This window comes from Ambystoma mexicanum, chromosome 6q (genome assembly GCF_040938575.1).
Source record: "Ambystoma mexicanum isolate Mex_15411 chromosome 6q, UKY_AmexF1_1, whole genome shotgun sequence".
Lineage (NCBI taxonomy): Eukaryota > Metazoa > Chordata > Amphibia > Caudata > Ambystomatidae > Ambystoma > Ambystoma mexicanum.
The window spans coordinates 975,902,856-975,925,986 of NC_090937.1; the positions used below are offsets into that span (position 1 = coordinate 975,902,856).

The 23,131-nt window shown below is 43.7% G+C and overlaps 1 protein-coding gene across 2 annotated transcripts in view; it reads left to right on the forward strand.

Moving 5' to 3' along the window:
- The window catches only part of TRAPPC11 (trafficking protein particle complex subunit 11), a 1,974,021-nt gene that overhangs the window by 847,657 nt on the left and 1,103,233 nt on the right, over positions 1-23,131 (forward strand). For both annotated transcript variants that reach the window (XM_069631477.1, XM_069631476.1), the window contains exon 19: positions 18,814-18,969. In XM_069631477.1, coding sequence (XP_069487578.1) covers positions 18,814-18,969 — 156 coding nt within the window. The remainder of the gene's footprint in view (positions 1-18,813; positions 18,970-23,131) is intronic.

Genomic DNA, 23,131 nt, shown 5'->3' on the forward strand with positions numbered 1-23,131 from the left:
GTAATATCAGAGAGTGGGGCACATATAACGCAAAATAAACCATCTCCTTGTAGTTGCAGGAGTGTAAAAAAGTAAATGAATAAATGCATAGCAAAACAGGTAAACAAGACGTCACATAACTCTTTCTAAGAAATCATCTTTAAGACTATAATTGCATGTTGCCAGATACTTATTACCAACCTCCTGACAAGATTTGTAAAAGTCTTTGACAAAACTGTAGACCCCAATGCAGACTCACTTAGACTCTCGGTATCCTTGACCTTTATTGTTGAAATTAAGCCATTGGCTTAAAAATGAGTCAATGCTCTCAAAGAATCCTATGAGTCATGTATTTCCTGAAATCGCCAGATCTAAGACAAGTTTTGACAGCCTACACTACATGATCCTAATCTTTCTATCTGTGGATGTGAGAGTCTGACTCCTATACATATCCTGCAACCCCTTTAACTGACAAATCAAACTGGGACACTTTTCGGCCTCCCATCAGATCACTTGTGGACTTCTTCAATGACCCTTCCCTCTCTATTGTCCTGTTAAACATCGACCATCAGCTAATGCTCATGATCAACAATCATGAGCTCTTAAACCAATGGCACTCAGCTCTATCTGGACATCACCAAGAAAGGTAAGCAATATGAAGCATGTATAAACTGCATGGCCACAAGTGTCCTCAAGCTCAATGGCTGAAACAAAGCTGAATTTCCAAAAAAGCAAACAAAACACTGGCTGTGGCAGCACACTTACTCCGCCAGCAATCCCAGTACAAGCCATAATACTAAACCTAAGACTCAGTGCCATAAACATAGGGGTCCCTACCATGTCACTCGATTCTTGATCCAAGAGTCGTCAGCAACACCATCCTTTTCTTTCTCCACTGCCATCTGATCTCTCCCTTTCACCCACCCAACTTCTTAACTTATAGTAACTGACCATCATCCTCAAACCTGAGGGCACTACCCTAGATCTAATGAGAACACGCGTCACAATCAAAACATTTTGTCTTACTAACAAATGCACCCATAGAAGAGTAATAAAAGAAAGAAAACTATAACCCAAGATACCATGGCAGCCCATCCAACAAACTGTTCCACATTGTGACAAGGTCAGTCATTGGACCTTGCCACAAGGGGATAGGAACCCCTCTCAGCATGTTGTAGATGGCCTACCAAGGTGGAAGCGAGAGCCAGTCCTACACCACAGGGGGGCGGAGGCAGTTGAGAGGGACACAATTCCTGTCCCCAATTCCTGTCCCCTCCCCAAGTCTGTCTCTATATGGGCAGCAGTACCAATTTGCATCACTCCATGCTTCTTGATCCAAATGCTTGCTAGGTTGTCTCTCTTAGTTCTAGATCCAGAGTCAACACTGCAGCCTTATGGAGATGTCAGCGGAGAGAGCACAACCTACCAGTGCTCCACACAAGCTACTTTTAGTCCCCAAACTGGCAAAGCTAGAGAGAGACAGCAGAATACGTGGCGTAGAGCTTACACAGCAGTCTGAAAATGGAAGCACTGCACCCCAGCACCTGCGTGCAAAGCAGCGAAACCGGTGCGAACACCCTAAAATAAAATAATAATAATAATAATAATAATTAGGCTTTTATATAGCGCTACAAACCCTCAGGTATCTGAGCGCTGCTTATTATTACCCACGGTGTGTGGTGCTCATTTATCGACCTCGGAAGGATGAAAGGCTGAGATTGGCCCTGCCGGGATTCGAACCTGCGTTAGCAGGCTCTGCACGGATGTCAAAGCGAGCGCTCTACTCGCTGTGCCACTTGACCTAGACCACCAGGGACTTAAACATGAAATGCAACCACCAACAAAGACTGTACTTACCTTGGGTAAGCTACTCCAAGGCACCCTAACACAAACTTTGACACTGTGCAATGGGGGTCGCCATTGTCGACATCCCCACACAGAGAAAAGGGGTGGGGTGTAACCTGCTATTTAAAGGATTTTCTGTATGCAACACCACCTGAGTGGGGAAGACTGGGCCAGATTGGCCAGGGCGAGACAACCAGTGGAAAGGGAGGCGTATACGAAAGAAACAAAGTTTGGCTTGTTCAGGTGAGGTCAGAGACCAGGGGGAGGAAGGATGATGAACAAAAGTGTGGAGGCAAATTATACCAAAGGTGAGGTATTGGTTAGTAAGTGCAAGTGGTTCTGTGTAGTGTGAGACAGGCATGGTATCAAGAGACGACACAGACAAGTGAAACCTGGTCAGGATGGTGTAACACCTAACTTACCCTGACTCTAAGATGGGAATGTTCTCTAATGGGAAGAATACTAAAGAAAGTCTAAGTCTGTCAGTCCAAAACAAAATACTGTCTGTGTCAAAACCTATGCTTGTCCTCACTTCTACAGAATAATAGGGTGAATGGATTTTGGCCAACTCAATAGTGTTTAAAATAAAGTTAATGTGACAATGGAATCAAGTTCCCCCAGTTGAAGGCACTCAGGATTATAAAGTTCCACAAGTCTCTCAGGTTTCACTTGGCAAAGAAAAGTTCACTTGGCAAAAGAAGTTCAGTGTACCTTTTCCTGGTAAATTCTTTAGGCTTCTCCGGGTCTCCTTTCCGTGAACCCATTAGTCCTTTAGATCATGCAGCTCCTTGCTTTCAGTTGGGCTCCCCTGGTTGTGTCGCAGTTGTCAGACCGCATGATCAACCCATTAGAGGTCACACAACCAGGTGCCTTATCCTTAATAGAGTTTTCTTTTCCTTATTCTGGGGTTTCTGCGGCCAGCCTTGACATTCTCCCGCCTGGTGGTCTTCCCACCTGTTAAACAAGAGATAGATAGCTAAATTTTACACAACAGTTATAATCATTAAACATCAACTGTTAATTTAGACACATTAAGTATTTAATAAAGACATAAATAATTACAAATTCATCAAAAATCACTTGATAAAACACTATAAAAATGTGACAAACCGTGACCTAATAGGTAAGACTAACATCAATGTAAATCCGATCAATAGTATTCCATAGGGCCTCAAGTTTGTAGCCTCTGGTCTAGTATTGTCCTTATCTAGACAGTTATCTCACAATGGTGATTTAATTAGCCATTGTATTGTCTCGACATGTTTCTGTTCTATATCTATATGTGCAGAACTTTCATCAGGAGTATTGTCACTTCTATTAAAAACACACAATCTATACTTTGAGTCTATTAAGCCGAAGTTTCTTCCGATTGATTGTGGGTAGTGTGCACGCTATTTCTTGCGTGTTTTCGGGTAGTTGTAACTGTTGGTAAAAAGACAACAAAAGAGAGAAAAGCTATTATTGCTGTGGTCTCTATGAGAGAATTATCTCTAGAAGGGATAAGGAATAAAAATTACCTTGTCCAATCTGTGGAGTTAAATGAGAAGCAGACTTGATTAAAGCAAGAAGGGGCTTCTGTGGATGAGAATTCCCAAGCGTGGGATATACACCCTGCAAAAAATTGCAATCAATTTAGAGATATCCTGAGAGGTTGTTAGGGGTAGCCCCTGGGGGCAAGTTCACTCCAGTGGTTTTAAGATATCAAATTCATTAAAAAAAGGTTATGTTAAAAAATCTCCAACATATAGTTACCTGCGGGGTTAGGCTGGCTGTGATTTTAGGATCCTAAGGAAGATATGGGTTCGAGGGGCTCACTGTGTAACATCATTCTGCTTAAATCGGCGGTAGATACTATTAGAGAGGGGGAGATAATTACTCCTTAGTATCTAAATAGTCACAGAACTCTTTAAATAACTATAAGTACACGGAATAGTCTTCGGTCTTACCATGGGTTGCTTTTAATAGGACCACGTATTCGCTAGTGTTGACTGAACTGGACTGGATGTCGTGTCCGGGCTTCCTTTCAATGAAACGACTTGTTTATACCTAAAGAGATAGGCAAGGGAGGCTTCTTATAGAAAAGTTGAAGGCGCTAGTCATTATACTCGCGCTCTCCGCGGGTTCGTAATGTACTTCTAATAACGCTGGAGCTTCTACTGAAGACCCTCCTAAAAACGAAAATTTGTACCTAATAGAGGTATCCGGATACGCCTAGTCTGTTTAGGATTCTCGCTCAGTCTACCCGCGCTGGCTCTCGTAATCTCGAGAGTTAGCACCCGAAATCTTGGGTGAGGGCTTTTATATAAACTTTATTCCTTTGTTTCTGTCGGTATCACGTTGTTTCAAGCCTACTGCCCCTGGCTTATCCTAAAACATTCTAGGTGTAAATAGTACAGTGGAGAGCCTCGTATTCCTTATCCTGATAATAAGTGTTGTTCATCTGAAAAAGATTTTAAACGGGAAACTAATGCAACTAAATATTGCAAAGAATATAATTACCACTGGGGAACAGTCGCCTTATTGGAATGGTCATGTCTAGCTTATCATGTTACTTAGAAGCTATTTACGCATGTTACAAGGCAGCTAAAAGGAGGTAGAACATATATACCCCTACTGTTAACTGGGGTGACTCCAATTCAGATGCGTAAGATCTGTGTCGAATCCCGGGGCTTTGATTAAAACACAACGTTAAGCTCAAAGGGTGTAATAACTGATATAGTAAAGGGACCCCAAGAAGGTTTATCGAGAAAATATATATATAAATTTGTGAGCGGGTCCAGGTACTCATCAGCTGGAAAATAAATAGTCCTGATATCTATGATAGTAGCAGGGGTACCAAATGGTACTATAATTTCATTAAATGTTGTCCCACTCTACTGCATCATTCAGCCCTTCCTTATCGCTCTGAGTTAGATAGATTAATCTTTGTTCTTTTTGAATCAGGGTTTGTTTCTTTTTGTTAATATCGGTGCCTGTCATAATAAAAAGAACTGTCCATCTCAAATATTCTCCTGTATGGTTATTATCTGCAAAATGTTTGACCATTGGGGCTGTAAGTACTTTGTTATTAATACAGCTCCGGTGTTCTATGATCCAGGTTTTGACCTTTCTATTGGTTTTCCCTATATATCTTTGGCCACATGGGCACGTGAACAAATAGATCCCAAATTCTGTATTGCAGTTAGAGAATTTAGTCTGCTGCCACTTTTTATTCAGGCCTATCTCGACTTCTTTAGATTTAACAGTGTATTTACACACGCTACAGTGTCCGCATGGGTGATGTCCTACAATTGGGCTCAGACCCCAACTTTGAGTAAGTGTTTCACATTTTCTTGAATTAGTTTTGAACTTACTGCTGCTTATGTGGTTTCCAATGGTCGTAGATTTTCGGTAGGCGAATAGTGGGCAAGATAACGGGACAGTTGAGTTATTAAATATTTTCCAGTGTTTCCAAACTATGTTCGTGATGGTTAGACTCAAATTGGTGAAGGTATTCACACTCACAATTCTATCGTCTCTTTTTTTTTACTTTGTCCTCTAAAAGAGCTTGGCGATTATTATTATAAGCCCTTTTGGCTGCTCGACGTATCAGTTTTTTAGGATATTCCCTTTCTTTAAGTTTATCTGTCAGGATACTGGCTTCTTTCTCATAAGCTTCTTTCTGACTACTGTTCCTTTTAAGCCGTAAGAAATGGCCGAATTGTAAATTGTCTTTTAAATCTTTAACATGGTGGCTATGATAATGAAGTAGCAAGTTTCTGTCGGTACTCTTATGGTACGGTTGTACTGGAAGACTGCCCAAATGGTGAAAGATGGTAACATCAAGAAAATTAATACTATTTTGGTTGATAGTCATGGTAAACTGTAGATGGCGATTCCTCTGATTCAGCCAGCTTAAAAAGTCTTCTGCTTCTGGACTGGTCCCTTTCCATACCACTATAACATCAATATAGCGTGCCCAAGAAATAAGGTTGGCTGTATAAGGATGATCTGTGTAAATGTACAATTTCTCGAAGCATTCCACATATAAATTAGCCACACTTGGAGCCATAGTGGCTCCCATTGCGGTACCTTCTATCTGTTGATAGTACACTCCTTGAAATTCGAAGACATTTTGTGTAAGAGCCATTTCCAGACACCACATTATAACGGATGTGGGGACAGGATCATTATCTGTGCGAGTTAGAAGAACTTCTTCGATAGTTTCAATGGTGGCCATTTGAGGTATATTAGTGTACAAAGAAATTATATCAAAAGTGATCAAGAAATGAGTGGTGTTGTCAAATGGTTGATGTTCAGAAAAAGATAGAGCTACCACTTAGGTGGTCATTTGGGAATCCCCCTTTATATAATGTATGGTCTTCCCACCTGCCCATCAGACACTCCTGGAATCCTGTCCTGGCCCTGGGGAACAAGCATTTAATTTTACCAATGTAACAAGGGATCAGCACGCCCGGCTCCCTTCTTTGGACTTCTATTCTTTGCTGGAAACAGGGTTGTTAGCCATGCTTCTCCCGGATGCTTCCTCACACAGACCCTCTGTGTCCCTGTTTCTTCCAGTTGGTCCTGGGCAGTCACGACTCCTCAGCTCTCCTCCCAACATTCCTCCCGACTCAATCTCTTTGCTGATGGCTAGTGTTCCTTTTATACTCTCCGGAAGACTTAATAAACTGCAGATGGGCATGGTTGATTTCAGTTGCCTAACCCTGATAGGCCATGTCCTACTAACAGGGCCTATGAAGATGTTAAAGTGCCTCTTTCTGCATTGTCCCAGTACCATAGTGGCGCCTCTCTTTGGAAATCTGCACTCTCTTGATTTCCTCTTCTTCGTCACAGTACTTGAGTGATAGTTGGGGAAAAAGAAGATTGTGTGTCTTAATACTTTCTATGAAGGCTGAGGGGGGTTGGATAGGTCACTGTCAAGGAAGGGGGGATAACAAGTCTCTGGTCTAGGGGTGTTCTTAGGATAGGAATTTGCTGTTGGTTCTTTCACTCTGGTACCCTCAGTAAATGAGGTTAACAGTTTATATTAGAGGGATGGGAGGATAAGTCCAGCTTATAGTTAGTTATAGTTAGAAAAAGGGGTTTTACATTCTCTTCTTTCCTCCGAGTGTTAATGTTCGATGTAAGATCTTGGGGTAGGGTAGGACATGCGTGATGATATCCTATGACAGTAGAGGGGAGGTAGGATAGTTTGGGATTAGGAAAAGGGGGGATTCCAGATCTCATCTTCGAGCATCCCAATTCTATTCTTCAAAGACCCTTCATCCCAGAAGTACCCCTTTGCAGCCTCACTCTTGGGGTCAGAATCTGTCATTCTTACCCTTCTCTTGGTTACCTGAGGAGGGGTCTTAAGCAGGTTAAATGTGAGAACGCCCTCAGATTTGTCACAGTAGCAAGTGTGCTTGTAAGGCTTGCGAGTGTAATTATTAGAGGGATTGAATGTGGTTGTGAGAGTGAAAGGTTTGTGAGTAGAAAGTGGGTGGAATAGTAGTAGCAGTGTGGCGCAGGGAGTAGCAGCATGGAGGAAGAAGTAACATCGAAGGTTGGAGGCAAGTGTTAGGAAAGAGAGAGATTGGGGAAAGAAGGAAGAAGCAGGGAATAGAAGAAGTGAAGGTTGGCGGAGGTAGAAGCAGGAGTAGTCAGAGGAGAACATCACACAGAGGGAGAGGAGTACGTGGACATAATAGGAAGGAGACCAAGAAGGGCAGCGTGTCTGAAAACCAGACTCTTTAATCTTGTGTAGCCATCTAACAACTTTGATAGTGTAGGGTCAGTTTAGGAAGTCCCTGAGGGAGTTTGGACAGATAAGTCATTGGCCTTTAGGTTTTTGCCTCTGGGCAAAAGTCAGAGCCTAGGCATTAGGGGGAAACCTGCTGTATATATTAAGCTGGGGAGTAAGGGTGCCTAGGTTAGGAAGGGATTGGTGATTTTAAATGGGAGCGTGAAGGACCGCCCAAGCGGACTGATCAAAAGTTCAGTAAAAACCCTTGAACCATCCATGGAAGTTGGAGTATTCTTTTAGCCGTCATTGACAACATTCCATGAAAATCCGTAATTATGATGACTTGTTGGAATTCATGTGGATTCCACAATCTAATGAAATGGTTTGACGTTTACTCCTGCAAATCAGCCTACGATCATACTTTTGCAAGAAACAATGAAACTCACCGCTCTTCTTTTACCTGGATATACGGTTTATTGCTCGCCTGCCTTAAGGACCACTCAAGGTCGTCCTTCTGGCGGTCTCGCAATCGCAGTTAATAACTCCTTGGAAGCTCAAACTAAACTCGTGTGGGAATCTTCAAATATTCTGGGGATTTTGGTGACTATGAATAGAGCTAAATATCGTTCTATTCTGATTATTTCTCTTTATTGGAATCCTGTCAAAACAGAAATTGATGTCATACTTGATGAAATTGATAAGTGCCTAGAAACTCTCATGAATGAACACCAAGCTCTTGAAATAATTATTGGAGATTTTAATTCTGATTGTCGTAAAAGATTTCCGACTGCGGATAATCAGCTTAATCAAATCTCCCGTCTAAGAGGGGCTCGGTGGAAGTCGTATTGTTAGGACTGGGATATGGACATGACAGAAACAATAGACACAAGCCCTCAATATACATGGAATCATGGATCTCATGTATCGAGGATAGACTTTATTTTCTTAACACATAATGTCTTAGCACTTTCCACCCCCTTATGTATTAGCCCGATAGTGTATGGTGATCATGCTCAACTATCTATCATTCTGAAACTTGAATCCTCCTCCTTAGAACTAGACCCTTCCTTAGTACTCCCTGAAGTACATCGTCATGAAATATCGCTTAAATGGACCCGGGACTCTGTAAACAATTTGTTTCTTATGTCTCTACACACATTGACAGGATAAAATCCATTGAAATTAATTTGATCATGTATATGGCAGATCAATGCTCTTCAATAATAAAAGGATGTCTTCTCCATTTTAATTCCAAGTATCTAAATAAGACCCATTCTCATTCTTATGATCCTGCATGTAAAAATCTTAAACATGAAAAAAACAGAGCCCTTAGGAAACTCAGAATGAGAAGTTTGGATACAGCGACCTATTTGAATCTGTGTAGGTCTATATTTACCACGTATAAAGGGAACTTAAAACATGCTCACATTCTGCAATACAACAAAACCAATTGTTCCCTAATGAAAGCAATATGTGGACAGGATACTAGAGCCATCTGGCGCACCATAAAAAATGTTAAAAATTGCATCACACCATCGATGCCTAATTGTGTCTCAGAACCTTTATGGTGCGAATACATGTCAACTAAATTTAAGCTCCCTTTCAGTTTTACCAATGTACCTGATCAGTCTCTGTTACAGCGAGATGCCCCGGTTACAATGGTCACATGATGCTATCAAATGGGCTATTTCAAACTATCCTATTAGAAATCAGCTGGTCCTGATGGACTTCCCCCCATGTGTGTACAAATCTGACCCGGACTTGGGGGCTTTAATTTTAAAAATGAAATTTCAGGTAATAATACAAACAGGTATCATCCCTGAATCCTGGCGGACCTCCAATATCATTCCAATTTTTAAGAGAGGTGATCCCTCTCGACCGGAGAACTATCGGCCATCTCGCTGATTGACACTGAGGCGAAGTTATTTGCAATACTACTCTTGTTCGATCTGGAAAAGTTCATCGAAGCTCAAGACGTCTATTCGAAATACCAGACTGGTTTTTGCAAAGCTATGAGCACTTCATTAAATGCCATAATAATGGCACACGTAATAGCTGGTGCGAAATCCCAAAAATCTTATCCGCTCTTCATTGCACTAATCGATATGTCATCAGCATTTGACAATGTAGTATAGAACATTCTTTGGGCAAAAAAGTTAAAAATGGGAGCCCCCTCCCCAGTTTTATTATACTGGTTTATTAAACTTCACACAAATACTGCATATAAGATAAAGATCACAGTTGATGGGGGTACTACTAAGCCCATAAAGACGTATGTGGGGCTAAAACAGGGATGCAGCCTTGTTATTGTTTACATGTCTGACCTGAATGACACATGGAGCGCTAAAAATCTGTTTTCAGTTAAAATTGGCATTACACGCCTCCAATGGCTGGCATTTGCTGATAATATTATTTTTGACCCTACGCCGGCAGGCCTCCAAGCCAAACTACAGTTGTTTGAGGAATTTGCAAATGCACATAATTTATCACCTAATCCTGCAAAAACGGCCATTATGAGATTTGGGTGCTTCGAAACGAACAGTCTCTATCAATGGTATCTTATGGAGACATCGATTCCACTAATTACCAACACCATCTATCTTGGTTACTATGTCAGAGGACAATTCGATCCTTGCTTGGGCTGATCGCTTACAACGTAAGAGTAGACCTTTACTCTCACAACTGAAAATGATATATGTAAAATATTGCAAATTTTCGTTAGTCCCTTTTATTAATTTTCTTACGCTCAAGATTGAAACTGTACTTGTATACTCTCTAGACATTTGTCTCTGCGATATGAGTGCTTGTTTAGATCGATTACAGGGGTCTCTGATTAAATCTGCGATGCACTTACCTCTATCGTTACCAAATACCATAATGAGGCATGAATTGGGGTTAGTTGCTTTATCGTCACGTTGGAAATGGAGACAGCTTTTGAACTATGCAAAAATATGCTATCCTCCAACTAACTGTCTCTATAAGCACATGAAATCTAATCTTGAAACTACGATCATCTCGTCAATTATCAAATACCGGTCCAGTATGCAGGCATTACTGATTGGAGCGAATATTACAGTTGATGATGTCCATTTTCGTCCAGGGTATGCTAAGAATACACTCTATGAGCAAGATTTGTGCCTGACTTTAGACCAAATAGGGAAATATAAAATGTATGAAGAATACTGTTTTAACTAAAAAATGTATCCCTAGATACAAGTACATTGACTTATTTCCCTGTAATCACTTCAGAAGGGCCTTCCTGTGGTTCAGATTTAACTTATACCTCACGCATGAAAGGACCACATACTGGAATAAAGAAAAAGAGGTTCCACCTATTGAAAAATGTCGCTTTCCAAATTGTTTAGAACCAAGGGAGTCGATGAAACATTTAATTTTATACTGTCCTCATTTTAAAGTAAAGAGAACTCTTTTATTGATCAAATTTGTAAATATAGAATATGCTGACTGTCTTCACTCCTTATGGGTAAGAATGATACAAGGTAATCATAATCTACTAACATTCGCTCTAGTTGCCCTCTGTAAACATATTGAAAGGAACTAGTGCTATATGACAGTAATTGATATTTTGGTTTCAGCTATTGTACTTCTCTTGAATTGCTTACATTTGTATTATGTTATTAGTTTATCTTGAAATGTCGATATTGGTTTTATGAAATGTGACTTTTGTAGTATTGTTTTAACTGGTTATGTAAACATGTATTTTCTTCTTTTTGTAAAGGTTCTACTTTTGTAAAGAACCATTAACAAATAATTAAAAAAGGCAGACTTTGCTTCAATGTTCAAGGACACACATTTTGGAATGTGTTCACCCTGGAGAAATGATCCTTATTAGACTACCTAAAAACTGTGAGACAGGCATGGTGTCAAGAGAAGAGACAAACAAATAGATAGATTTGGAAAACCTTTTTATTTAGTGGTCAGGATGGAAAAATAACTATCTTGCTCTAACTCTATTGTGGTTATGCTCCCTAAAGATAAGAAAACTAAGGGCAGTCTAAGTCTGTCAGTCAAAAGTAAACTACTGTCTGTGTCAAAACCTATGCTTGCCCTCACGTCTACAAAGAAATAGTGTGTGGGATTTGGCCAACTTAACAGTGTTCAAAGCAAAGTCAATGTGACCATTGAGCTCCTCCAGAGTTCCCTTCCTCGGGTTAAGAAAGTTCCACAAGCTCTGGGGGATTCACTTGGTAAAATGCACTGTACTTATCTGTGTCACGACGCCCTCTCTCGGGGGACCTGCTTGTTTGTCTCCACTTACCTTTAGAGGTCTCTCCACTTACCCACATCACAGGGACCTCGCCGTCTAGCCCCGTCAACTCTATACCCTTTGGCGCTCCCCACGGGTCCCCTCTATGCGGTCACGGTTACATCTGGGGGCGAACATCTGGTCAGGATCTGGCATGCGCAGGCAGCCGTATCCCATTCTTCGTGCATGCGCAGTGCACCAATTCTTGCGTCAGTGACCGACTGAACAGTTCAAGCCTCGTTTTCAGTCTAGAGATACTTTAGCTTCCGGAGTATGCCGGTTCTCTGCATCTTAACACGGTTTGCTTTCAAACTCGTGCATCGCTCGTGCAATTCCTTGTGAACCCCTGTTCCTTCCTTGCATTGCTGTTCCAGTCCCGCCTTGTTCTTATCCGGTCCCTTCTGGCTCCTTCCTTGGTTCCCTTGTGTGCCTCCTGTCTCCCAGTCTGTGTCTTCCTTGCCTCCTGTCTGAGACATCTTGCCCCTGGCCTGGGTCCCAGTCCTCCTTAGCCTGCTCCCTTCTCTACTTCCAGTCCATAACTCTGCTTACTTCCACCCAGTGTTCTCATCAACCTCTTACCTGTTTCCAGCCTGCAAAATCAGCCACCTAGATCTGGATATGTTTTCCCGGCAACACCACTCCGTCAGTCCATCTGTTAGCCTCTGGAAATATCTTTGCTGCTACTTCGATACTGGCAGCTGGGCTACCATCGTGGACAACAAAATCAGCTTGGCCTTCCCTGTCAGTGCTTGCACTTATCCTGCGCCACGAAAACCTGGGAAGAGCCGCCCCGTGGTGTGGGGAGTTGGCTCAAGACAACCCTGTCTCATCCATCAGGGTTGGGGGGGTTTGAATTGGTTCCTCACATCACACTGACAACAAGATCACCGTCTTTGACAGTCTGGTAGCTTCGTCGCTACCAACAGGACAGACGGGCAGCACCTGCGTGACGCCTTGATTAACAATCTGGATTCATTTCTTCAGAGGGTCTCCCTAGCTCCCATTGTCTTGAGCTTAGACCCTCCTGGTTATCCTTCAAAGTGTCAATGTTCAAGGTTGTGTTATTTTCAAACACAAAGTATAATTCCCAACAGTTCCAAATATCACTCTTCACCTGTTGCTTGCGGTACTCCCTTCTCCATGCAAAACCAAGTCCTTCTTATACTTGGGCCTCCCTGATCGTGGTGCAGTTTGCAGACTGCACGGTCCACCCATTACAGGTTGTGCAACCAGGTGCCTAACTTTACTCACAGTTTATTAGCATGGGGTCTCTTTTCGGCCATCCTGGATCTGCCTCCTGCCTGGTGACCACCGCAATGCTTCTTAATGCTTTTGGTTCACTAACAATGTCTCTGTTTGTATTTCACAGTTTTGCTCTTACTTCTATTTTGCTTTTTACTTCCATTTTCTTCTAGCTCCCTTTCCAACGAGGAGCTTCTGTAAGGGATTCTATTTTGCTCGGTTTTCAGCCGCGCACAGCTCCCCTGCCATCACAGTTCTTCTCTTTACTGTCACAGACTTTCAAATGCGTATATTCTTAAACATGACCACTCTGTGATACTTCCCCCCCCATACTCTGTGATACTTCCTACCCAGTTTCCTCCCAGAACGCTTTTACCATTGTCCTCTTGTTAACTGTATCCTTTTCGCATTGCACGTTTGTTAAACTGGCTACCAGAGATTTTCAATAACTAGTGCTTTCACTTGCGGTCACTCCGATACAATGTATACAGTCTTTTCTGTACCAGCAAAGAAGTTAATAGCCTCCTTCTGCATTCCTTATGTTAGTCTTCTCGTCTGAGGTCAGGGTCTCCCCGCCTGCCCCTCAGACCCTCCTGGACTCATATGCTTACCTAGGGTAATGAACTGGGCAGCATACACCACGGGATAAGCATGCCCCTCTGCTTCCTCCTGCGGACACCTCCGGCTCCCTGGAGACATCTGTTATGCTCACCTGACTCCCACGGAGGCGCTGGCCTGGTTCGCGCTGCTGTGACCTCTTCTAAGGTAATGCGCAGGGTTTGGAAGACGGACTGGACCGGGCCCCCAAATCTGGCTTGTCTGGCTCGCAGAAGTATCCTTCTGTAGGTGAAAATAGGGGATTAACTGTCTTCGGGGTAATGCAATCGGCCTCCCACTTTCCCCTCTCACTCTCCTTGAAACCCTTTCTCGTAGCGTCTCACCTTAGGGTCTGGAAGGACGAGCTCTCCATCCTGCTTCTGATGCAGGGGCGTGTTGGTATCCAGTTACTTCACTGGATTTTCAGATTGGTGAGAACCAAACTTGCTTGGCTTTCAGGTAAGTTTTTTGATAAGAGGTTCCCCTTGTGTCCATGCATTAATGTACAAATGCTAGTGTCTTTTTCCCCATAGGGGCCGGGGTACGGAAATGCCAGGATGCGGCGCGGACCCGAAATGAAGAGGGAATGAATCAACAGGTAAGTCTTAACATGGAGATTTAGCTTTCCTTATTCCCTTCTCTCTCTCACCTTTTGTTCTGGTCTTTTTCTTCCTAGGCGCTGGGGCGTGACTGCGAATCCGGATGATCGCTGCTGAACATGGAGGCGCCCTGTAAAGGTGAGTGGAATGCGGCGCTGCAGCGATCGACGCGATGAGCTTTTAAATTAAAGTCTTCCTTTTCAGGATTGTCGGCGAGATGTCTCCGGGATGCGGCTTTAGCAGGTAAGGACTTTTCCTTCTTCTGTTCTCTTCTTCTCTTCCTTTGCAGATGATCCAGGATGCTGGCAGGCGTGGCAGAAGTCAGGATGCAGGAGCAGACACGGTGAGCGTCCAGCTGCTAGATGCAGAACAACGCGAAGCACGTGTGGCTGTTCGGGTGGGGTTTAAATAGCCTTGGAAGAAGTTCCAGGTATGTATCCTTCCTCCAATCAGGTATGTATCCTTCCCCGACCACGCCCAGATGGTAAATTAGTCCCACAGGTAAAGTAGTTCCTTTCAGGCCTCAAGGAGGCCGGGATCCTGCAGCATGGTCTGCATCAGGTAAGTGCACCCAAGCACATCCATAATGAGCCTGGCACCTATGGCGCCAGGACTGATGTCTTTGATGAGCCTGGCGCCATAGGCGCCAGGACACTGTCCAAAGGGCCCCTATATGGGGTTGCTGGGTCCTTCCTTGGGGACTGGATGTCCGCTTTCGGGGACGCCGGGCTTGACCCGGCTCCCCGGGAGCGGGCATCATGACAACATGGCTCTCTCACCACGCTTCTCTTGGCTTCAGCTGACAGTCCCTCAGCATTTCAGAATCCCGTTCTCCTTGGCCCGGTTCCCGTGATCCGCCCTCCAGCTCGTTATCCAACTTGTTCCCCTTGCCAAGCATGTGTGTTCCTTTTATATCCATCTAAATAGTTAACAGGCTGCAGGTGGGCATAGTTGAAGTCAATTGCCTGAACCTGCCTGGCCTCGTTAATGGGACATTTCCATTGGATAAGTTGGTGTGCTTTGATCTTCTTCGTCTGAGTACCATAGTGGTTTTTCTCATTGGACATCTGTACTCCTCCTGGTTTCCTCTTCTTCATGTCAGTAGTTGAATAGTGTTTAGGGAAAGGAGGAGTGTGTGCTGCAATATACCCTATAAAGGCTGAAGGGTTCCATGTGTTAAAATCGCTGCAAAAATGTCTGTGGACACAAAATATTGTGGCAAAAAGGCTGTGGTTTTGCCGCCGCAATCCATGTAAAGGATGCGGGGGACACCCCTGTGACCCCTGGACCCATTATACCATTTAAGGGGAGCAGGGGACACCCCCGCAATCCCTGCTCCCCTTAAAAGGTGTAATGGGGTACACCTTTAACGGGTCAAACCACAGCATTTTTGCCACGATTTTTTGTTCAGGCGACATTTTTGCCTCAATTTTATCACTGCATACCGGCTGAAGGGGGGGATGGTAAGGCATTATCAAGAAGGGGGGGTACCATGTCTCGCCCTCTTTTCCCTCCCCAATCGCTGAGGACCCTCTACACAGGTGATCCTTCCACTCTTGTCCACCCCTAGGGTTGGGATCCAAAAGCTGTGGCCCGCCCCGGCCACCTGCGTGAAAAATCCCTGGGGAGTAGGTTGGGAAAGACCCTTGGGTTTTTCACACCACCCATCTTGTTAAGTCGGTGCTCCTACCTCTTCTCTCACCGGAAGCACTACCCAGTTCCTAATTCTCTGCAAACCAACTGTCCTCCCTAGCGGCTCAGCTCATACAGGAGGTTCCCTGCCTGATTCATCAGGATCAGTGTGGTTTTGTGTGGGGGCGGAATACCACTCAACGACTGCAGTACTTTGTGGAGCGGGTACAGGGGAGGGAGACGGAGTTGGCAGTAGTTTCTCTAGATGCAACTAAGGCCTTCGACTCAGTGGGACTGGCATGGCTTTCCAGGTGCTCAAGGAGGATGGTTTGGGCCAATTACTGTATCAGGAACTACTAGCCAGGCAGGGTGATCTCACGCAGCTGGCAATTAGGCAGAGGTACCCGACAAGGGTGCTCTTTGTCCTTGATTCTATTTGCACTGGCACAAATCTTCAGAGCGGAGTTCCGGGAGACTGGTATAGAGGTGGGGGGCTGTCGGCACATCATCTCCCTCTACACAGACAGTGTGTTGCTATATGTACGAGACCCCAAGGTGCACATCCCGTATATGCTGGAAATACTACACCACCTAGAAGGCATCGCAGGTTTCCAGGTTAATGAGAGCAAATCTCTGGTATTCCCACTGGATTCGCTAAGAAGATGCAGGGTGGGGGATCTCCCGGATGTGGGTCTGTGGTGGCAGCTGGAATCCTTTCGCTATCTAGGGATCCAAATTCACCATTCTGTAGAGGAGAAGTTTCAGTACAACGTGGGTAGGGCACTCGCAGGAACTGAGGAAGCAATTCTGGAATGATTGCCTCTTTCTCTAATGGGTAACATCGCAATATGCAAAATTATTACTCTCCCCAGGTTACTCTCTTATTGGGTGAACATCCCACAGATGGCCAGACCACCGTTCTTACGCTCATTGGACAGTAGCATAGCAGACGTGATATGGGGTGGGAAACGACAGGTGTTGCTGGCCATGCTACTCGGAGGGCAAGAAGAAGGGGGGTTGGCACTCCCAGACTACGAGCTATATTTCCTGGCAGTGCAATTGCAACATGCAGCCAAGTGGGACTGGGAAGAGGAAGGAATAGACAGGCGGCTAAAGGGGAAACCCAGGAAATACCATACTGGAACGTTCTGAGAGCTGACGCCAAAGTGGCATGTATTATAAGGGACATACGGGACGTCAAATGTAACAGAGGGGGGTGTCGGACATTGGGGGACCTATTTGAAGGTGGAACCTTGCTTCCCTTACGCACGTGGGCGGAACGATACCAAATACCTCTGGGGCAATTTCTAAATTACGCCAGGTTGACCGGCGCCCTGGCAACTAAATGGGTGGGGCTACCGGAGAAGCCCCCCCCCCCCGGCTACTCCCATACTGCAGGCAATTCTCCCCAGATTATACTCAGCACTACAGGGGAGCGGGTCCCTCCCCCAGCTTAACATTAGGGAAAAGTGGGAACAGGAGCAAGGGGCCATCTTCGAAGACAGGGAATGGCATATAATCTGCAAGAACATAAAGGGAAGTCTCCAGAAATGCAAGATTCAAGCTGGTCCAATTCAATATTTTGCGTAGAACCGATCTCAGCCCTCAAACATTGCATATAATACACTCGGAACACTCTCACCATTGCCCGAGGTGCGGACAACAGGCAGCCGACTTTCGGCACGTGACATGGACATGTCTGGTGATCACAGGATACTGTCAGGGGATGGTGTCTATGGCCAATGCACTGTTGGAATGCCAAATGGACTGCACACACAAGATACGTTTGCTGGGAATATAGCTTTGGGTGGAACCGAAAGTATTAATGTACGAGAATGGCTGGCCTCTTATTGCTCCTAGAGAAAAGGAGGTTGGCAATTTCATGGAAATGCCTCATGGAAATTTCCCATGTGTCCGACTCAACGCACAAAGATGGGTGGCTGCAGAGCAACGGATTGTACAGGCCTTGGGAGGAAGGTGGGGAACCGAAAACAAGGGATCGGCCTAGAACGTACTGTTACATGATCTGCGAGCCTCTCTGGATAACTTTCCTCCCCAAGGAGATTTAAGTGACTGGGTGGAATTAGGGACTGGAGCAGAAGCTAGGGATAGGTAGAGAGATGGTAGAGGGGTCAGAGCACCACACTGAACATGGTGGGACCTTGGTCCACTAGACACTTTTTCACAGAACATAGGAACTGGACTACATGGACCCTTGCGTAAGGGCAGACCTTTGGAAGGGAGAGAAGACTCAAGCGATAGAAGTTGAGATAATGGAGGCAGCCTTTGAAATTGAGCACCTGGGGATTGAGCCCCGGGTTGGGGGCGGGGGAGGGGAGGGTCTGTCATTGTTTCATTGTTGTACTGTAAAGTTATATAAAACCATAATAAAATGTTTAAAATTGTTTCTTTTTATTAAAGTGTCTTCCTTATTTCAATGCTGATACTTTCTACCCAATTTGGCTTAAGTGTAGGCCAAAGTTGCATACATTTTGCCAGAACCTCAAAATTCTTGATCCAAATGCCATTTAGTGAAAACAATCCTTCCTCTTCTCCAATGGTCGGGTTTATTTAAGCTGTTCTGTGTTCTCCTGGCAAGTAGTATTCATATTGGAAGTGCAGACTGGTGTGTATGGTGGTATACTGGAGGGGAGTATGTGTCTTTTATTTTGTTTCATATGGGTTTGGCATGTTCCTAAAGTGGCCTTTTTTCCATACATGCAATTATTGTGTACAAAGCGCACAATTTCTGCAACAGTTAAGTAACCTTTTTTTTTTAATCTAAATGATTTTTACTTCGGTATTTTAACATCAAAATTGTCCAAATAACATAACTTCAACCATTATGTATGCTGTAATGCATAAAGCCCCATGTAATGTATTTTACCCTTAACATTTTAAACTAAATGTATTGTTTCTTTTTTTAGGACTACAACCAGTACTGTGTAGTAGAACACGCATGTCCAGCAAGTGAGATTATGGAACAATCCCCACAAGGGACCTTGTGTCTGGTTCCTGGAAAAACGAGAAAATTCACATTTAAATTTGCTGCTAAGACTGAAGACGTGGGAAAGAAAATAGAGGTTTGTTAATTCCTTTCAGACTAGTGTATTTGTTGTGTACATCCAGCTGATTGAACAAAGACAGTACTGATATATTCAAAGGTTTTAAGGGAAATCAATGGTTTTAAAAAAAACATTTTTATTGAACACATCAGCATTACAAAGGGGGAAGACTGCATATTATGATTAATCAGAGAGGATTCACCAGGAAACCCTGGGACCCCTCTCATGTGGCCAGGGAAAAGCAGATGCTTCCTGATCCCAACGTTGGGTGTGGTGTCTGCAGGAGGTTCACAGAGGGTGGGGAGCAGGTCAGGACGAATGGGAAAACCCCTTTTATAACTTTCCCAGAGACCCAACAAATCTAATGGTGTATTGTAAGATTGACATTATTGAAATAGGTAACTTGAACATTGGGGACTTCAAGTCCCATGATGCTAAAAGTACTAGGACGAAGAAGAGGGATGCAGAGACCCTAGTTTTCCAGTTAATAAGGTTAATAACCCACACCTGGGGAAGTTGGGATGCGTAAAAGGACCCTCAGGTGCAGGCCTTAGAAAAGAGTAGCATTGGAAAGTGGAGTGGTTGGAAAGACTCCACATTGCAGAAGTTGCAGCCGAAGGAGCGTAGATATGCCGGAACTGCTGTGGCTTGGAGTATGGATGTCGGTTCTGAGATGGTTTTTTCCTTCAGAGACCTGAAATGTAAAGATGGTGCAGCTTTACAGGTACAAGCTTTCCCCCTGAACATCATTGTTGAGGTTGCACAGCGGGAAGCGCTGTTTTTACAGGCTTCCACCCTGAAGATCATGGTGCAGGGGTAGCGCTGTGGGAAGCATGAAGCCAAGAAGGCTTCCTCCCAGCAAGGCAGACACTGGTGTCAGGTGAGCACCAGAGAGGATTTGGAGCACAAGACGCTCCTGTTTTGCTCAGTGTGGGCCACGGAAAACCAAGCAAGGCTGTTTTCCATTTCACCTAGAGCAGAAGAAGCCAGGAAACTGAAGGCAGTAAGGCGAGCGGACTCGCACAGCAAACCCGTTGAGTTCACATGTGTGTTGTGATCTGGGAGCGCTCCATAACTGCACAAACATGTCTTTTGAATACTGAACTATTAGAAAAAGAAGCAATGTGGCAGAAACATAAATATGTAGTATGCCGAACTGATGTAAAGCAGAAAGATAATTCTTTTGCCTACCAAGAGAATATAAAGTGGTGAAAGTGGCAGTATAAGAGCTTGGCAAGCAGACCAGCAGACTATCATGGTGAGTTTAAAGGTCAGAACATTTACCAACACTAAAAGGGGGGAATATTGCTAGAAACAGACATAAACCACCAATTTTCAAAGCTAAGAAGGAACAATTACGAAACCACTTGTTTGTAAACCCTATTGTCAGAGGAAGAGAGTGGCAAAAGCAGGCACTGACCTAAATAAGTATTGCCTAGGACAAAGAGAATCAGAAGTGAGAAAAATCCATTGTCCACTCTTGGTTAATGTAACAGTGGGCAAACAGGAGAGGCAGGAAGGCTGCCCTTCTGACAAAAGGTGTACCGGAGGAGAGGAGCATAACCTGCATTGCATGTGGCAATCAATAGTATAGAACAAACAGCACCAATGTGTCTCATGTGTTTCCCAAAGAAGTAGTTCACATTGTTGTTTTAAATTATAAGACCTTTTGAGTTGTATGACGATACAACTAAATCACAAGAGTACTTGTAGACATAGTAGTAGTTTTGCTAGTCCTGGCAGGGGAGTACATCAGGACAAGGGACCTTGTAGTATAGGCCTGGCAGGTGAGTGGACCAGGCACAAGTCATTGAAGTACTGTGCTGTGGTTAAAAGTGTTGAAGAAGCAGCAAGTCCACAAAAGCACATTGTGTGAACATCCTGACAAATCAACATTTCTGATGCAAGTGTGTTGTGAATTATTACACAATCATCCTGACGGAAATCTTTTTGTTGTTTTTGATGAACTGTGGAAACTTCCTTAAACTTGGAAGAAAAGTTGTGTAGAACTCTCTGCCTCAAGTGGAGGGACCAAATAATTGTTGAACATTTTGAACTGTTGGTTAAACTCTGGTGGAGAGACCATTGTTGAACATTTTGAACTGTTGGTTAAATTCAGTTGAAAGACATATTGGAACTTTGTTGCAAGACAGGGTTTCCTTATTCTTTTGAACTGTCAGTTGAAATCCTGATTGAATCTGGACAAGGGAGATTCACCCAGGTTATAACGAGAAACAGATATTTGATCTTCAATGTAACTGCTGATTTTGTTGTGTCTGAATTGCCATATTTTACCTTATTGAGTTTGTTGTATGTACAAGTGTTGGAGCGTTTCCTTCAGTTTATTTTAGGCCGGGAAATCCTTGTCAGGGTAGGGATAGTGAGGCATTTATCAAACACTGTTCGAGTTTAATAAACTAAAAGGAGTTTGAAAAACCTTCACAAAGTCGTCTACCTCACATTTCTGACCCCTCACAATATTGTGGGGGAATGTTTGGAATTGAAAATGTTATGTACTCCCCTTTGACATTACTGCATCATAATATTGACGAGGTACTGCAAACTACCATGTTTAAATGCTGTTTCTTGCTTGTGCAAGGTGAGGCTTTAGGCTTTACTGCGCATGTCTTTGTGATGAAGGCTGTTCGCTTCGTCAGTAGCTATACTCACCTTCACATCTCTCCCTGCTGACGTGTTTCACTTTTGGCATATTTAAGCGTGTTTTAGGCTCCCGCTTTCTTAGTGAAAGCAGCATTAGCAGGTGGAAGTCATCATGTTATAAGTGTTCTCGCCTGCCTCAGAGCATGTGTGAATCTTTCAGAAGTATATTTGACTTCACTAAATGTATCATGTTATGCTATCCTCCCTGATAACACTGTCTACATGTAAGAGCGTAGCTTGTATCAAAAACCTTTATGATGGGGGGGGGGTCTTTGTTCCCTGCTTGCAACATTGTTTCAGTAGGATTCCTAACCCTGTCTGGACCACCCCTTCCATTGAAATGTATGTGTTCTTTTGGGTATGAGAGAAAAGTACACGGAGGGAGGGGGTTCTAACTTGCACCCAAATCTTGTACTGTCGGTGGTTTGTTTTTTCCTGTTCACTTTTTACTAATTAATTGTTCACCAATCCACCGAAATAGTCAGTGGTCATTTTTCCACAAGATTTATACATGGTTTAACTGACAATGTGTTCTTGCACAAACAAATTACGCAAGCTTGATCATACATAGTATTTGTTCCCCAATGTTAAAGCAGTTTTTGTACAACCCCCCTGTTGAGGGCTTTACATCCACGAACCCTACCCTAGTATAGAGCAAAAGCATCCAGCAAAAAAAGGAAAAATCTTCTCTTAAAAGTCGGTTTTGTAAGCGCGATCAGGCTTAACTCCCAGGAAGGGAAGCAGGCTGACTCAAAGGTACGCTTAGTCTACAGAGACTTATCCATCGTCAAAAATACACTACACTGAAATACTGAAACATATACACATTATGCTGCACATATAAAAATATCAAGTTAAATAAGTACTTGCACAGAACACCCAGCATACAAATACACGGTGTATTATAAAACGGTAAATGTATTTGAGGACTCTCCTCACCCCTATACTTAAATGTGGGTCCACTATGTAGAGAGAGGCATATAGTGACACAAGGGGTGGGCATACATTCTAATAACCAGTTAAAAATGCCTTGTGCCTACACAACATATAGTGCATTGCCCTACTTGACACAACCCATTTCTACTTTGTTGTAGTTCCACTACCTGGTGATAGACACAAAACACATATAGACAAGGGGTGGGAAGCGATTATCAATGACGGGCCTTACCTGAGATGACTTCTTGGAAGGAGATGAGTAGAGTTAAGACCTCTCTTCTCTAGAAACCACCGTGTTATCTGGTATGTATATATATATATAATGAATGCGAGGGGGAGCCACTGGGAAGATCAGTTCACAAAACAGAGGAAAAAAGCCCAGAACTGGGACACAAAAAACCTCTGGATGATCAGTGATGATGTAGAGAAGAAGTCCACGTTTCCAGGGATCCAATTGCTGAAGCATTTCCAGAGAATGCTGAAGCGTGACTCCACTGAGCAGAGACGTGACGGTGAGCCAGCTGGATGATCCACCCCCCGGGATGTAGGTGTCGTCCAAACGAACAAAAGTGGAAGGCGAGAG